Source organism: Talpa europaea (genome assembly GCF_964194135.1).
Source record: "Talpa europaea genome assembly, chromosome: 10".
NCBI classification, from domain to species: Eukaryota; Metazoa; Chordata; class Mammalia; order Eulipotyphla; family Talpidae; genus Talpa; species Talpa europaea.
The window spans coordinates 105,652,041-105,670,333 of NC_140077.1; the positions used below are offsets into that span (position 1 = coordinate 105,652,041).

Genomic DNA, 18,293 nt, shown 5'->3' on the forward strand with positions numbered 1-18,293 from the left:
GAATTTCTCCTTTCCCCCTCATTTTAATTGCCACTTCAGCCCGACCATACTGACCTCACCCATTTAGGGTAGCACCAGGAAAATGGGTGACATAAGGATTATAACAGGGAAGAGCCTAGAGAAGTCCAAACTGGGGGTAGCAGAAAAGTCAGTAAATGAGATGGCTGACTTCTCAATCCAAGATTTGTAGAAACTGATGTTTGTATACACTCCTGGCTCATTGGTCTGGGTGCAGTTTGAGTCCCAGCTCATTACTCCTGCCAGGACCCAGAAATCCTCCACTTGACACATCAGAGGGTCTCCTCTGCTGCCCTGAGGGAGAGAGGAAAGATGGCTAGATGGTGCACAGGCAAAGGGGGAGACTTTTCAATAGTTTAGCAAAGAACTGTAGAGTTAGTCCTGGTACTCCTGGGTTCACTCAGGGACTCTGAAGACGTGAGACATGAAGGCAGTACACTGGGGAAGGGAGGACACGGAAGGGTGCGTAGGATTCTTACTATACAGTGATCCATCTGCTCCACTGGGAACTTGGAGCAGATCATGGCTTCACTGATGTTTGGTTTGACTCCATGGAACAAATTTTTCTTTTGGTAGTAGTCATTGCATGTCTGGAGATCAATGAGGGGCACTTTCAGCTCCTTCAGTGTATAAGGTGGCTTGCTATCTGTAAGGTCAAGAAGAGTGAAAGCTAAAAAATTAAGAAGCACTTTGTAGCTATGGGGACAGATCTTACACCTCTAATTCAGGGATAGCTCTGATTTCAAATACGCTACATGTCCGACAACATCCTCACTGATAGTTTGGGAAATAATCTAAAAAGGTGAACTCCCTGATTCAGAACAAAGGTTGAAGGCAGTTAGCATTCACATAGCACAAATAACAGAAGAATCTTGGGATTCAGGAAAACCCTAAACCATGAATAATGCAAAATTAAATTGTTAGGCTTTGGCTATGTTTTTATTCTTATATAAAAATAAGAGTAGATTTAATAATATGTTGAGAAAAATCAAGACTGTTGATAAATAAATGAATCTGTACTCTCCTAGTCAGACCCAGGGTTTTGCTGTGGTCTTGCTTTCCTGAATACATCTTCAAGTCGGCTTCCCCTGTCCATTTCCCCCCACACACACTCTACCAATTGCAGAAAGAGAACTTTATTTACTTTTCATATTGAACAGAAGTATCATCTAACTTCATTTCCCTGTCCTTTTTACTTTCAAGATTTTAGCACTATTGCTTAGGAAGAACAAATGCAGATATAAATAAGCAAAAAGATTATAGAAAAAAGAAATAGAATGGAAGCAAAGGGGGAAGGTTTCAAGGTCAAGGAGCATCTGTAATCTGTGGTATCAGATTAGTTGCCTAGATAACACAATATAGCTATTGATAAGTTGGAGTAAAGAATATTGGGGGGGGGGGTGTGAAGAATGTCAGTTGAGGAAATAAAGCTCAGAAAATATACTTATCCTCACAGTGGTATATCCCAGAATAGCCCCATCCAGTCACCCAGCAAGAGGTTGCGTTCTTCAGCTGGACTGCAGATGAGGGGAGGCAGATGGGCAGGACTACGGGGCTGAAAGAAACTGGGTAGGCCAGTTCTACCACAGCAATGGCACTAGAAGTGTCTTCCTGAAAGTCAGGGTGGAAAATAATCCTGGATGTTGGTATTATCGTTGATCTGGATTTTGGGTGATCAAAGGCCTGAAGTGACCCCACCACTACATTATATTTTCTGGTGTCCTTAGACCTGAGAAGAGAAGCAGAACAGGTACCGTCGATTTCTTGTGACTGCCATGGAGTGTCCCAGCAGGGCCCATGGTTTGGAAGGTTGTATTTTTCCTCTAGCTCTTTCTGAGTATTCCCTTAGTAAGTCCCATCACATGAGAATAATTAAAGACTTGATCCAGCCCTCCGCCCCTTGAAGGGGTGTGTGTGTGTGTGTGTGTGTGTGTGTGTTGAGAGAGAGAGAGAAGCAAATTTAAAATTATGATAAATGTTATGAAGAAAACAGGACTTTAAGATAGTAAAAGATAGGGAAAGAGTCTTTGCAATGAGTGATTAGGGATGGTCTAATTGAAGAAAAGTAATTTTTCAACCAAGTCCCCAAAGGTAATAACCATGGGAAGAACTACAAGGAAAAGCATTTGACAAGGAATCGATTATGTGAAAGTTCTGAAGGTAAGAAAAAGCATATGGCAATTTCTAGGAATTGAAATAAACTGGTAGTTGATTGGGGTGAAGTTGAAAAAATGAGCAGATACTTGGGATTTATGACTTGTGCACATATTGAGGCATTGGGGTTTTATTCTAGGTGCCTGGACAACATCCCTGCTTTTTCAAAATCACTTTATTGTGTGTGTGAAAGTAGCAAAATCTATTATACTATTGTGGTGGTTCAGGAGCAGCTAGGGTAGAGTCAAAAAGTGTATTTTGGAAGTAAAACTGACAGGGCCGGGCTTGTAGATAGGGAGGTTGTGGGAACATGAAGCATCATGTTTCTGTTCTGAGCAGCTGGTTCTGTTGCTGAGTGAGATGCGGGGCAGCCAGAAACAGAAGTAGGTTTGGGGAAAGTAATGGTGGTGAGACTAGTTCTGTTTTGATCATGCTCCCTTTGAGACACCAGTGAGACATCCAAATGGCAATGCGTCAAAGCTAGAGGTCAGGGCTAGCAAAATCAGTCGGCAAGTGTATGACATTTGAAACCATGGAAACGGATGCAATCACTTAGGGAGAATGAAGAGGGCCCCAGATTGTGCATCCAGGGTGATGTGAGGATGTGGGTGTGCTGTAAAGAAGTATCCCTCCTTGAGGAATGTTCTTTTGGGAAGAGACTCAGATTGGGGATGGGTAACTTTTTCAGGCACTCATTTCAGTCTAAAAATGTTTGTCAACTATTAGGAAGCCTGAAGTCTAAAGTAGTTGCATTGAGACTAGGAAGCAGCTGGATCTACTTCTAAGGCACAACCTATTGGACTGGGTAGCGCAAACTAAATTCCGCTGACTGAGCCCAGGGGTTCCAGCCTCTTGAATCCCCTCATGAATCTCCTGGAAGCAAAACTAGCACTCACCAGAAGCAGCTAGCTGCCGTCAGCGCCCTCCGGTCTGAGATGAGGGTGGCCCCACAGAGGTGAAACAAGCCCTGGCGGATGCTGACCTGCCAGGGCCACTGCCCCACGTTGGCCTCCCTGCCTGAGGCAATGCTGGAAGTGACCGCAGGCCTCCCACAGACTGCCAGCAAAGAGGAGAAAGGCCTGGGACACAGCTCCGGAACCCAGCCCCTCAGCCCCAAACCCTCCCCGCTCATTTCCCAAACTTGTGCCCTCTTTCCATCTTGGCGCAAATCCCTGTTCCTCGACCCGCCCGGGGCCGCTGTGCTTGGCCTTACTTGACTTCAGAAGATTCTTTGCTTCCTCCTCATCCGAGCCTAGGGAGAGAGAAGGAAGGACGAGTGACATACCATGTGGATTCTTGTTGCTGTGGGAGGCCCACAACCCCCGACCTGTGAAGCCTTTCCAGGACGGGAGCTCCTATACCCATCTAGGACTCTCTTCACCCCCGGGGCTCACTTGAAGTCCCCATGAGAAGGGACAGCAGGAAAAGACAGCCAGCAGGGCCCATGTCTGTCTCCTCAGCTGTTAACACGTCCTGCTTCCCAGGATGAGGCCAGCAGGGGCGCAGATAGAGAAGGCGGCTGGGCAGGACCAGTTTCTCCTCTTAGATGGATTCTTCTGCTCCACTTCCTCCTTTCCTTTGGTTTTTCACCCTGGGCCTGGCCCTGAAGAGAGAGACCTCAACTTGCAGGACAACCCGTGGGAGGCGCCCCCTGCAGTCCGGGGGGAGCAGGATGTCAGGTTCCTGCCTGTGGTGAGGAGGGGAGGGGCTGTTTGGTGTGGGCACCGGGAGGAGTGGACCTCGGAGCACACAGTGACCCCAGTGTGGGGCAAGGCCAGGTTCATAGACTTTGTCTGCCCCGTGAGCCACACATCTCTGGGGCCTGACCTGGTTGCTTCCATCTAATTCCACCCTCACCCCTGGATCACCCCTGAGGCAGATCCCCAAGCTTAGATCACAGAGAACTGTGCAGTGTGACTGCCCCAAGTCCTTGGCTTCTGGAACTGCCACGACTAACAAGAGAATAAAAAAGAGGACACAAGTCAGTCAGCTGACCAATGTTTCCAGCCTCCTTTCTTTCCTTTTTTGTAATCTTTACCTGTTATAATTTGTTCTTTGCTTTTCTGCATCGGCTTTTTTTTTTTTTTTCTTTAAGATTTATTTATTTATACAAGAACCAGGGTACAGGCCAGATGTGCGGGAGGGTGAGAGGATTCACCAGAGACACAGTGGGGAACAGGACAGGCAAACTGATGAAATACACTGCTGAGGGGATCAGTGGGCTAGACAGAGAGGTCTGCCATACCATGTGGGACCCTCACCTGCCAGCCAGGATCAAACCTGTGCTACAGAGGCTGTGGACAGCTTCACAGCGTGGCGCTCAACCTCCTGTGCCACCAGGGGAGGCCCTGCATCGGCTTATTTACTGGACCTTTCTTAAGACAGTATGGCAACGTGGGACAGAATCTTCAGTGACACATGAATCACCAGGGCTGCCTGCCTTGGAAGGGCTGATCATCTAGTTGGAAAGAAGTGGAATATGGAAATAACTCAGGAGGTGTTTGGTTTTTTTTTTTTTTCCACTTATAACTGATACACTGTTCATTAACAGGGGTGGGGACAAGGGCCTCAGAAAGCTGACTGACCGCATTTGTGTGTGGGGAACAGGCTGCTCAGGTTCATCCCCAGCTCTCCCACAGATTGGTTTGGAGAACTTTTGCACTTAGATAAGGCATATACCCTAAGTGTTGAGAAAATGCTTATTGCTGTTTATACAAATAAGATGATGATGAAGAAGAAATCGTTATTGAAGCTCTTTAATGTTTTAAGCTCAGAGCTTCACACAGCTGGGCATCATGGGTACACTGAAAATGAACGTGATTAGAAGGCCTGAGAAATGAAGGGGAGATTATACTTTCAAAAGTCAAGAATGGAATTATTATTGTTATTACAATTGAAAACTGCAAAGCTTCCTAGTGACCAAGACCAAACAAACAAACAAAACCCAACATAGCTGACATCATAGGAAGCATTCTCTTTAGTCAGGAGATAGCTTTCTCCCCCTTGGCAGTACATTCAGTGAGATTGTTGCAATATTATAAAATGCATGTTGGTTAACATACTAAGCAGTTTCATAGGAGAATTGTTTTTTATATTGCCTCTCAGTAAATGCTAAGGCCTTCATTTTGAATCATGATCAAGACGTTTCTCTGGAGAACTAAACTAACTTAAATGATTTCTATTTCTCGTTATGTAACTTGAAACAAAAATAGAATTTGGAAAGGCTGCCTCTTTTTCCCTTCAAATACCGTCTTTCTCCTTGTGCTTTGGTGAAGCTCACACTCTCTAGACACCCCTTGGAATGTTTTGGCATTTTATTTCCTTGACTCAGGAAGCTGGCTTGTATTGCTCCCTCTATGAGGGCCATTTCAGTTTTGTCTGGTTATGGGATATAGGAAGGCCACTGGGAAGGACAGTTTTAGAGCCACATAGAAGTTCCAGCGATTTGAAGATCACAAGTCTCATCTATCCCTATAGAGAAGGTAATGGATAAGCTCTCAGAAGAGAAAGAAAAAATAAGTTACAATGACTAGAAGTTAGAAACTGGTATTAAGATACAAATATGTATAGTTAATATAGATGCTTACAAACTCCTGAGAGGAAAGTTTTTGTTATCATTCATATTGTTCTTTTGGTTTACAAAGGACATTGTCCAGAAATGTTAAATTTATTTCAAATAATTTAATGTGATCAGTTACAGACACTTTTGACAGTATTTTACATTTCCATAATAACAGTTGCCTCTACACAGTGAAGGAAGCTATTCTCATTTCTATTTTGTAGATGAGGAAACTGAAGACCTTGGAGGTTAAATGACTTAATTAGTTATGTACTGTGCAGTAGCAAAGACGGAAGTTGCTTCTGTTTCCTACTACTTTAGTAGTTCGGTTCAAATTCAGATCTTAAGATTCATTGCTTTTTAATCTTTGCCTCTATATTGCGGCAACCTCCGAAGAACAGAAGACATCATTCATTTACCCAGCAATAATTTTTTTTTTAATGCCCATACCTGGTGCTGTTCTAGAATAGAAGAGTCACAACATAGAAAAAGCCCCTTTTCTTTTTAAGTGTTTATTCTAGTTTTAGGTCAGATCATGACAAGTGCTTTGGAGGAAAATAAAACTGGATAGGGAAGCTGGGGTGGGGTATAATTTTTGAATTGGGTGGTGAGGGAAGGCCTCTTTGAGATGATTTCTGAGCAGGCTTCTGAGGATAGAGAGGCAGTGAGCCCAATGGTTAGCTGAGGGAAGATGGGTGAATCACAGAGAATGGTAGTGCAACGTTTATGAAGGGTTTCAGAGATAGGAGTTGGTGGGATGGGACATGAAGAAGACCAGTAGGCCATTGTGAAGACTTTGGTTTTTATTCCTGGTAGAAAGTGATTTAAAGTTTTAAATGGATCATACTGGCCACTGGTTTAAAAATGATCAGGGGTAGAAGCAGAAGGACCAGTCAAAAAACTATTGCAGTGGTTTAGACCAGAAATGATGGGCTTTAAATCAGAGCTGTGGAGGCAGAAGTGGTAAGAAGTGGCAGATTCTGATTGCATTTTTTAATTGAAGTAACATTGATTTATGTATGTACTAAATCTTGCTTACCACCAAAAGTCTAGATTTTACTCACCACCATATGTGAAAAACCACATTTAAAATGAAAAGACAACCTACAACAAGAGAGAAGATACTTGCAGATCATATATCAGATAAGGGGTTAATATTCAAAATAGATAAATCAAAACTCTGTTTGAATCTTGAAGGTGGAGCCAAAGGGACTAATTGATGGGCTGGATATGGGGATGAGAGACAGACAAGAGTCATTAATGACACCAGAATTTTATCTTGAGCCACTACAAGTGTAGAATCACCATTCTCTGAAATGAGGCACATTGTAGAAGGGACAGGTTTGAGAGAATAGAGAAATTCATTTATAGAGATGTTTAAAATGTTTGATAATTGACCAGTTGGAGATGTCCGGTAGGCAGTTGAATATATGAATCTGGAATCAATACATTGCCACAAACTGAAGGGCTAGATTAGGGTGTTGCTAGCATGTCATAATATTTAGAGCCATGAGATGAGATAAGGCCACTTAGGGTATAAGTAAAGCCCATTGTGAGTTTTAAGGGTGGACTCCACCAAAGTTTAGATGAGATAAATCGGAACCAATAAGAGACTAGGAGGATAGCAGTGAGGTAGGCAGAGAACTGACAGTAGTATTCTGGAAGCCAAGAAGAGAAAGTGTTCAAGAAGGAAGAAGTGATTGCCAAATGTTACAGACAACCAGTAATTGATCATTGGATTTAGCATTGTGAAATAGAATAGGTTCAAGAGAAAAGGGGAGTGTTGGAGAAGGCAAATAATGGGCAACTTTTAAAAATAGTTTTGCTGTGAAGGGAAGGGGAGAAACAGCTGGCAAAAGACCTTGGGTGGTGCAGTTTTTTGTTCTTGCTTAAAGTGGGAGAAATTATGTCATGTTTGTGTGCTAATGGAATTACCCAGTAAAGCAGGAGAAAAATGATGATACAGAAGAAGCATGAGAATTGCTGAAGTGGTGTCCTGGAGGAGCCAGGAGGGGCCTAAACCTAACTCAGCTGGGGGATGTGGATGTTTAGTTTGGAACACAGACAAATCTTTCTACAATAGGAGCATATGCACAATGCCAGTTGGTAGGAGATGTGGTAGTAGAAGTTCTCTGCTGATTGATACCCAGGGTAGAGTTTTCTGAAGTAGGCTTGATGAAGAGGGAGAGGCAAGGGAATAATTGTAAACATAAGACACCAACTTAAGCCAGACTGGAAGGAGAGTATAGAGAGCAAGGCACTGGTAAAAATCAGTGGATTGTAAATCCAAACTTGGTTGATTAGGATTGTTATTCTTGCTATGATTATGAGAACAATAATAAATGTGCTGGAAAGGTGAGACTCTTAAACTTGAGATCATGGAGAGGATGCAGTTATTGGTTTGAACAAGGCCAAGGAGTAGCATCTGAGGTTGGGGGAAAGCTCATGTGGTCCTGAAGCCGGGTTATTGTGGAAAGGCAATGAATGTTGGGGGCAGGGGCTTATCTGGAGCTTGCAGAAGTCTCAGGCGCTCCTTTCACTTTTTGCTGAGTCTTTCAGGGTGAGAATCTGAAGACCCCAGACTGGAGGGCCACTGAAACCTGAGCCCGGAATGCATCCATTAGTCTTTGTTGACTGGTCTTCGTCTGACCATCAGTTTAATCAAACTGCAATTTTTTCGCTGTAGTTTTCCATTTGGTTCACAAAACCATTGTGGGAGATTGTGTATCAGGGTCAGTGCACATAAGCAAGCAGAACACCCTTTGTGTCAGGGCAAGAAGGTAGAAAGGAATCTAGGTTACCTAGTTATTAAAATATTAATAGGCCTGCCTTCCTCTTCTGCTCTAGCATTCTGGGTATAATATATATTGGGCTTTTTTTCTTTACAATTATTGGAAAAAATGATAGAGAAATGTATAAAGTAAAATAGGAAACTTCCTTCCTTATTCTCTATTTCTTGGACCTCATGGGTAGTTTCTTGAGTGTAGAAAGTAGACTGACATTTCTTTCTGTCTTTCCCTCTCTTTGTGCCTGTTCATATATTTATGAACAGGCATGTGTGTGCAATAGAAAAAAAAAAGTACTCTCTGTGTCACTTAGCTTCAATGCCAGTATATGCCCACCTGATTAATTTTCTTTACAGTGGCTACAAATCATGACATAATACAGAAGCTGCATAATTTTAAAATGCTCATGTTGATGGACACTGGGGTTTTATTTTTTGCTATTATAAATTATGTTGTAATACACATATTCTTTGCCATTCTTAAGTAGTTGTGCAGTTGCTACATTGTAAATTTCTCTGACGAGGAGTTGGGAAGGATGGCGTTTTAAAGTCTAATCTCTATTGCTAAATCACCCTCAAAAGATGGCAATAATTCGTAGCGATTGAGTGTATCTCTTCTACCTCCTCAGCCATACTGGTTATTTATCACTGCATCCTTTACCATTTTAACCGATTTGATAGAGCCATTAGGAGAAGATATCTTTACCAAACAGTACTGTGCTAAATTGGGGGAGATAACTGAAATTGGGGAAGATATTTCCCTAAGAAAAATAGGAAGATATTTTATTCTTACTCTGTAAAGAGGAAAAGTGGTCAGTGGAGGGGCTGGAGAATACTGGAAGTCTTCAAAATGAAAGGATAGACCTAATTGCTCTTTTTTTTTCCCCTGAAAATGTTTCCAACTTTTTTTTTTTTTTTTTTTAACAGCAGGTTTGTGTAGTTTTCAGATTCTCTGGTAAGCCCTTTAAAGGTATTGATTTCAGATTTTACCTGAGTTTAATTGTTAAGTTTCTGGTGACTAAATTGGGAAGTAATTTTATATCAGTAGTCAGGTTTTCAGATCTTTAAATCTGGCCATTTTTTGAGAGGAAATATCTGTAATAATACATATTTAATATCAGGTTTTATACTGCTTTTTCATCTTCTCATGCTTATTCTATATATATAGAATCTTATGTTTAGGATCTGCCTAGTGAAAAGTCCTATTTCTGTTTGATGACTTCAAAACTTCCCAATACTTTTTCTCAGATAAACATTTGAAAACAGGTTTTAGGTAAGAAATTGGGAGAGTCAAGCATACTTCTTTTTTAATGTAACTAAGAAAATATTTTAAAACAATTTTACTTTCATCAGTATAATGACCACCTAGGTGAAGGGGTGGGTAGGTCCGGACTCTGACTATCTGGGTGAATATATGTTTTGGTTACCTTCACGGTGAATTTGTACTTGTCAGCACAATAATTACAGACCCTTGAGTGTTTTATAGTTGGGCTTTCATCTAAGTACACATCTGTTTAAAACTCAAAACAATCTTGTAATAAGCACTCAATGTTTGGAGACTCATTTTATGTCTTTAAGAAGATGATCTAAAAGTAACAGATGTCTAAAAAGATATTAAGTTGACAAGGAAGCAACTTAATTTAGTTACCTTAGTTCTTAAATAACAATAAAATGAAATGAGTATAAATTCACTGTAAGAAAATCTTGGGAATAGGGCCTCCTTGGTGGCGCAGCGGTTGAGTACTGGGTTGCGAAGCTGGCTGCAGACTCTGCAGCGCAGGTTCAATCCCCGGCTGCTCCCCGGCCACTGGAGGAGGGTCCCGCATGGCACGCAGCCCTCTCCTGCCGCCCGCTGCTCCCCTCAGCAGTGTACTTCGGCCCTTCTGCCTGCTCTGCTCCCCGCTCTGGCTCTGGTGAATTCTCTCACCCTCCCGCGCTTCTGACTGTACCCAGTGCTTGCATAAATAAATAAATAAATAAATCTTTAAAAAAAAAAATGTGTTGAACAACTCTTGGGGTAAAAGAAAAACATAAAAACTATAAAATTTTTTAAAAAAAGAAAATCTTGGGAATATGTTTTCACTGAAGTTTTTTATTTGTATTTTGTTTTTTGTAGGTGTGGGGGGAGCAGCTAGGGAGGGGAGGGTGAATAAAAGGAAAGAGAGAAAAGATGGATTTGAACTCATGTTTGTGGTACCAAAGTCAGTGCCTTTTCTTACTTTTTCAGGGTCTGTTTTCTATTGACCTTTATCGTTGGAAGAAATTCTCAATGCCCAGAACATTTTTCTTCTAATTTTAGATCCAATTATGCTACTGGCCAAATTATGCATGTTTGAACATGTAAAAATATTTTCTTGTTATTTTAAGTTTAATTTTAAACTTAATGTTCCCTGTTTTGTGGGGAAAACTTTGAAGCAAGGATCAGAAATCATATGACACTAATGCTTCCTAAGTAGAGAATTCTCTACTCAATGCTAACTGAAAATATATTGGCTAGACTTACACTCAGCTGGGCTTAATTCTCAGCACTAAATTCCTGAGCATTGAGGGTAAAACACTTTCTCCAGTTCAGAAATAGCTAGATGTTCCAGACTGTAGTTCGGAAAAGTTTTTAAAAGAAATTAGGAAAAATAAAATCATTTAAAGCCATCTTATAGTTAGAAAAATTGGTTAGCATAAGGTAAAAAAAAAATGGCATTTCTGATATATCTGGGTGGTTGTTGCCAGGGTGATTGTTGTGACCACATTTTAGCATCTCTTTCCTATTGCTTGCTGCCAATGAGGTTATTAAGAATACATCTTTATGGAAGTCCCAGCACTAAACTTGGGAGAATGAGAACAATCTTACTATTGTTATTTTCATAAATAACCAACTAGCTTTAATGAGCTATAAGTTCTTTCTTGTGTATAGCTTCACATTAATTTCTTAGAAGTAAATAATTTTTAGTAGTCACATTATATACGGTGTAGCTATTATTTGACTCTACTATTTTGTTTAATCTGTATAAAATAAATACATTTATATGAATTAAGGTTATAGAGTTGTACTATTAAAATGGAGGGGCTGCAGATAGCAATAGTGATGGACTGCCTTTGTAACCTTTAACTCAGGAGTTCCCTACAGAGTTCATGTGTACTTCTGGTGTCAAACCAGAATATCCGATCCATTGATGGCTCTCATTCTTGGGTTTTTGTTTTGTATTGTTTTAGTTACTGTTCCATTCAGATTTTTATTTTATTATCATTTCACAATTAAGAGAGGTCAGTGTAATTACTTAGTTAACCATCTTGACTGTGTCAATAAACATTTCTAAGTGATTTTTTACTTACAAAGCCTCAACATAGTATATTCCCTCCCATGCTCATTTCTTGCTTCCCTATCTTTCTTGTTCCTTACCACGGTTACAGGTAACATGCTCCATATTGTTGTTCTGCTTCTCCCCTCAACCTACTCTACATTTCTAATCTTATCCATCTCCATTCAACCCTCCCTCTTTGGTTACCTCTTACTTTAGGCCTTAATCATGACTTAGACTGTTGTAAGCAATTTTTCTGCTTCTGCACTCTGCCACCCAGTCCAACCCATCAAATTACTTTTTTCTATCACTTAGTACAAATGCTAAGATATAACACGATGAATTAACCCCAATATGATCCTAAATTAATTTTATAATACCACCTCCCAATATATTTTCTTCACACCCTGAGTTCTACCTATATTATCAACACTTTCCCTTTGTCCTTTGTACCCTCACATCTAGTTCTCCTAACCTTAGATGTCTTTCATTCTATATTTATTTCTCAAATTTGGCAGCCTAACAGTGTTTTGGATGTGAGCCTAATATTTTAAATTGGTAGTTGGTGGAATAGAGATTTATGTTTTTTAGCCTTCTTTATTTTGCAAGTTTTAATTGCTAAAACGAGTGAGATTTTATAATTAAAAAGAGGTTATTAAAGTAAGAGACTCCTTAGGGAGCTTGAGGTGGTAGGAACTGTAGACGCCCTGAGCCTGCTTCCTGCTCCCCTCACCACCTTTTTTCCAGGGCTTGAGTAGCACTGATGAAATGCCCATCTTCCTAAAGTCTGCTGAGTTCACCATTGGCTGAAAAAGGCAATGCAGCTGCTGACTCTGATTTGTCATCACTGAAACTGCTAACATAAAAACACAAATCATAAAAGACCTCATTCAATAGTTAGTTGACTCAATAATCAAAACGATTCAGTTGAGCCATTTTAAAGAATTAGTAAAAAGAAGTAGCAACTTGTTGCCAATAGCTGGTTTTTCTTCTACTTTAAATATACTATAGTTGTGGTTTTTTTTTCTCCTGTGTGTGATTTGGTTTGATGAGAGCTACTTCTAGACAGAAGAACAGACCAAATGTGAATCATTTCAGGACAAAGATGACTTTTAAATCACTACTCTGTTAACAAAAAGTGAAAAATGTATGAGAATATGAGAATTCCTAGGAAGACACATTTTTCAGTGATAGCAGATATATCAATGAACCAACTACATCCTACAGGACACTGGGCAGCAACAGGAATGGGAGGGCATTGGATATTACTATTATCAACAAACATTTACAGAGAACTGACTGTGTAGCAGAGTAAGTAAGGGAACAAACACATAACTAAAACCTTACGTAACAGTAGCACTATAGTGTGTTGAGTGAGTGGTAAAGAAGTTATGAGAGTTTAGCTAGGATATGATAGGCAGAATAAAGCTCCCCCAACGAAGATGTCCAGGCCCTAATCCTTGGAACCTGTGAATGTTATAATTGCATGACAAAGGAGAATAAATTTGCTAATCAGCTGACCTTGATATAAACAGATTATTTGGAACTTTCCTGTTGATCCCAGTGTAATCATAAAGATCTTTTATAGTGGAAGGGGAAGATCAAAGAAAAGGTTAGAGTCAGAAGGAAATTTAAACATACTGTATTGCTGGAGGAAGGAGGCACAAGCCAAGAAATGCAGGTAACTTTGAGAAGTTTGAAAAAAAAACAAGGAAACAAAGGTGTCTCCCCTGCAAATACCTTCATATTAGCTTAGTGAGTCCTATTTTGACTTTTGACCTCTGGGACTATAAGGTAATAATTTTCATTTCTTTAAGCCACTAGGTTTGTGATAGCAGCAATAGGAAACTAATGCAAGGATACCGATCAGTAAGAGGAGTCAGGATTGATTTTATGAAGGTGGTTTTTGAGCCAGACATTAAAAATAATAAGAGCAGTAGAGCAGAATAGAGTTTATGTTCCAAATGCCAAGCTAAGCTATTTGTACCTTTCAATTTATCCTCATAAAAACTATAAAGGTAGTATTTTCCCCATTTTGTAGATGAGAAAAAAGAGGTTTAGAGAGGTCAATCTCTACTGTGAGGTACTAGTCACCACAACTAATTATTAGCTGACTTTTTATCAACATAATGGCAGCTGGCTCTTATTGTTTACTGTGCACAGGCAAACAAGCAAGGCGTTAGGGATGTCACTGTCATTATCTCATGTAATCCTCTCGGGATCAATGGTGTGGGGTGATTTGTCATTTTTCTGAGACCTGGATTTATCTGGCCAGCATTATGTTGACGTGGAGGGGAAGAAACTGGACCAGAAAATCCATCCAAGATAAAACAATCCAAACAAGAGCTTATCCGAATCTAAAATGCAAGTAAGCTCAGTGGATCTGAGAAGGAGAGTCTGCTTCCTTATTGAAGCGGCCCCCTGGGTCGAAAAAGATTCCCTTCCAAATCTAATTTCTCTCTCCCTGTGTGATTAGAGCACTGTGTTTTAATGAGTTTAGACACTTTATAATTAGAATTAATGAAAGGTGTCAGTATTGACAGTGTTGTAGACCAAACTTTTCCCCTTGCCACAGAAGCGTGGGCAGCAGTCAGGTACACTTCTTTAGAGTATAGATGCCTCGTTTCCCTCCTGCAGTGGTGACTAGGAGTGAGTTCTCCAATTTCTTATTGGGGTTTTTTTCCTTCTTGTTGGTTTTTTTTGACCAAGAAAGTAGTATATATCTTACTCATGTTCAACAACAACGAATATATATATTTTTGAAAACCTACCATTTAAGAGCAATAAATTAGTCACTTTGGGAGTCTCAAAGGTAACTAAAGTCAGCTTGGAGATACACCTGAAAAGGGTGGTGAAGTAGAATTCGAAAGAGGAAGCGGGTGTGTATTAGTTGATGCTACTAATTTTGTAGAATGAACACTGGCTTCTTTTCAAGTATATATGTATTTTCAGTATTTTCTGCATAAATATGAGCCATTTAACAATTTTAGAAAAGCTTCTGTGAAATACCATCCAGGTTCTATTTGAGTGGAACTAGTTTTGCTGTCTTTTAAAAAGTCACCAAAGTAAGATTCTTGTACCCTGAATAGCTGCTATATTCTAGTGGGCAGACTCATTGCTTTATTTATTCTGTTTCTCATAAGTAAAGAGGTAATGATCTTGTTGCTGCAAGGAATTCTTTTTTCAGAATGTGTCATTCCTTCCATTAATACTGAATGGCATAAGGATTTATGTAGCATTGATCCATGCTTTCAAAATAACATAAACTCCCAGCTGGACCTTGATTGTAATACTTAGAAGTACACTACCGAATCCTTTCATAGATAATACTGCAAAGGGAGACTCTGATATGAGGTTTCAGACTCTGTTCATACCACCTCCTACTCTGTTGTGAGCATGTCAGTGTGTGTGCATTCACATAGATCAAGTCTTACCCATTTCACAGGAGGGTTTAGCACCTTTCGCTGATCACCTGAATTTGTCATGTAAGTTCCTACTCAATGACATTTGTTTCTTTGGTTAGGTGATTAAAGTCAAATCTGCAAAGCCTGAATGTCTTACTAGAGATATTAAGTTCAGAATATTCCATTCTTAGCTTCAATTAATGCAGAAGATGACATTTGCATCTTTGTCATCTTTACTTCAAAGTGGTATAGTATTAGATTCAGAATCACCCAGAATGGTTACATATGGTAGACTTTGTCTGGGTATCCCCCCAAAAGCTGTCCCTGCTACAACAGGGGCTTGTTTCTGCGCATATTGTATATCATCTAATATATAAACATTGGAATCATGCTTGTCCAGGTTACTTGGAGCAAGGTGTCACCATAGCTGGAAAATTGGGGGTAATCTGGAATTCTCACATAGAGTACTGACCTGTAGTAGCCTTCTACCAACTCCCCTGATTTTAGGTCCCCTGGACGTGTGTGGGGTCCACCCACTACTTCCTTCACATCTCCCCACAGCATTTACATACATACAGCCATCAGTACCCTTGGGACCAGTTCTGCCTTTGTTTTGCTCTCAGGGTATTCTTACGTTTCCTCAATTGGCTTTATTAATCAGGGGACATGGATGAGAATGGACCGGAAATGCCAAGTGTACACGCTTCCCCAACCCCCATCATCTGTGACACATGCAGAACCAATCCTTTTGTATAACCTTTCAGCCAAGCTGACTTTCACCCTGAGAATATGCTGTTGATCTTTGAATGATTCAAATCATCTTCTCTGCTTGTTGGACCCTGGAGTTTTAGTGTATTATCTATGGCAAATATGCATCATTTTGAAATAAATTTTAGAGTATTCTTGTTCTTAATAACTTTTCCTTAGAAATGGTGAGATGTTGGGCTAATTAAGTTATTTATTTATGATTTCTAAGTTCATAAAAGTTCAGGAAACCTTTGTAGGCATATTCTCTGATAATTATTTAAGTTAGAGACTCTGAAAAAAAGTTGGGGAAGGGGACTGTACCAAAGAGTATTTGATTTGAAATAAATAAAGGCCATCCACTTAAAGCACTATGTGTAGTCAAGATGATGTTTCTGTGTTTGCTATAGATCTGTTCTCATTTTTCTGAAGGGATTTTATCCAGATGTTGTATTATTGTTGACAAGATTCAGATCCTGAATCTGCCATCAGGACTTTGTCATTTTCCACTTTGGCTTTTGCACCAAAATAATAGCCACTGTTATTTTGCCAGAAATGGAGCATTAACAGTAATGTATTTCTTGACAGTGGTCTTTGCTGTCATAAAAGTATATATAGACACAGGTCTAGAACATACACATACTACATATTTATATGTTTTCAAGCTAAGAGATGGCATGTGTTAAAATGTGAAATCCAATTATTTGTATACTTTGAAAATAAGTTCAAATGTTTTAATTTGTTTTCTAGCCCCAAGAGGTGGGGGATGGGGAATGTAAGTCTAGTGGGGAATGTAATGATAGTTAGCCCTTACCCCAAATTATTCAATATATGGGTCGTAGGTGTAACATGTTATAAACACTGTTTTTGCATATTTACTTAGGAATATATCACATTTAAATAAATGAATGAGTGAATTTGGGGAGTAAGTATTTAAAATACCTTCCAGCAGATTGTCAAGTTATTTCCTTGAATTTTAATCACTGGTTCTGTAGAGAAATACTGTGGGCAGGCATTTGTATTTTCATAAAACAGAAAGTATGAAAATGAGTGTAGAATTTCCTGTTTCAACCAAGAATGAGGGAGAGCTATGAGCCATTCACTTCCTGAGTGGCTGCATTCCAAGCTGTGCAGCCTGGTCAGAGCACACCCTCCAATCGGAACAGGCCGGGAGGAAAGCCTGGGATGTTGAGTCTTGTTTACATGGATTGTGACTCTGTTTCTCCCCTCCTCCTGTGTGTCGTAGCACTAGGATGGTCTGTAGGGGAACTCGCTAGTGCATGCCTAGTACACTGTAGGAAACTAGGATCCCAGCCACATCTGAGGGTGTCACGGGCTGACTTCTAGTTCATCCGTACTCACAGGTAAGAGCTGTTGCTTTGCTGTGTGAGGATAGCTGATCTGCATCAAGTCTCTAGTTTTACTTTGAGACATTCATTGTACTTTACTTTCTTGTTAGCAAAACTAGCAAGCTTAAAGCTGAAGAGGAACTATTGAAAAATGATTAAAATGTGTGCTATATTGCTATGATTTTAAACTTTTAGTACCTAACAAGTGAAAAGCCATATTTTTGTTGAGGGAGTGGTAAAATCAAGTTAAATTAAAGCAAGTTTTAAAAGTGACAGTAATACTAATTCACTGTGTAGAGAAATCGGAACCAGAAGCTAATTATTATTGTGCATTTTTGGAGCATTTATATCTAAATAAACATGTTCTATTGTAACTCTTCCTACTAGTTAGTCTTTCAGAGAACAGTGTTTTGCTGTGTATTAATTAGCTCTTTGGATTAACTTTTTAAATCTTTTTTGTTATGAACCCATTCAGAAAGAATTGATATATATACACACACACATATATATATTTGACTGTAAATCATACCTTTTCTTCCATTATTCTCTAAAAGTTTTAGAGTATGTTTTCATTATCTTTAATAATGAAAATGCTGCTCCACCAGCAATAAAATAAAGGAGAAAAAAAGAAAGTCTTTTCTAAGCCTTGTCATTATATTCTGTCTTGTTAGTATTAATTCATAAGAAGCTTTAGAAAATTGTATTTTGATAATACTGCATAGGATTAAAACATCATTGCATCAGATATTGTCGCCTTCTGTTGTTAGTTAGTTTGTTTCTTTCTTTTTCTTTTACTCCATGTATTTATTTTTAAGTGTATGTTGTAAAATGTCATTACTAAGAGTCAAAAAAGACAGGGTATGGGTTGTGTGCTTCTTTCTCTTGTATGTGACAATCTTTAAGTTGATTAACATTTTAGAACAAAACAAAAAGATACCTCAGAAAACTTGAAGCTACTTTGCTTCTGTCTCTTACCCTTTAGCA

At 39.6% G+C, this 18,293-nt stretch overlaps 2 protein-coding genes across 2 annotated transcripts in view; one reads left to right on the top strand and one right to left on the bottom strand.

The window, feature by feature from the left end:
* The window catches only part of PRSS48 (serine protease 48), a gene marked incomplete at both ends in the record, with an annotated part of 29,110 nt that extends 25,492 nt beyond the window's left edge, over positions 1–3,618 (bottom strand). Inside the window, 6 exons of the mRNA XM_084244489.1 lie at positions 132–312; positions 498–664; positions 1,473–1,747; positions 3,069–3,228; positions 3,386–3,424; positions 3,567–3,618. Coding sequence (XP_084100615.1) covers positions 132–312; positions 498–664; positions 1,473–1,747; positions 3,069–3,228; positions 3,386–3,424; positions 3,567–3,618 — 874 coding nt within the window. The remainder of the gene's footprint in view (positions 1–131; positions 313–497; positions 665–1,472; positions 1,748–3,068; positions 3,229–3,385; positions 3,425–3,566) is intronic.
* Positions 1–18,293, top strand: part of SH3D19 (SH3 domain containing 19) — a gene marked incomplete at both ends in the record, with an annotated part of 131,013 nt that overhangs the window by 37,774 nt on the left and 74,946 nt on the right.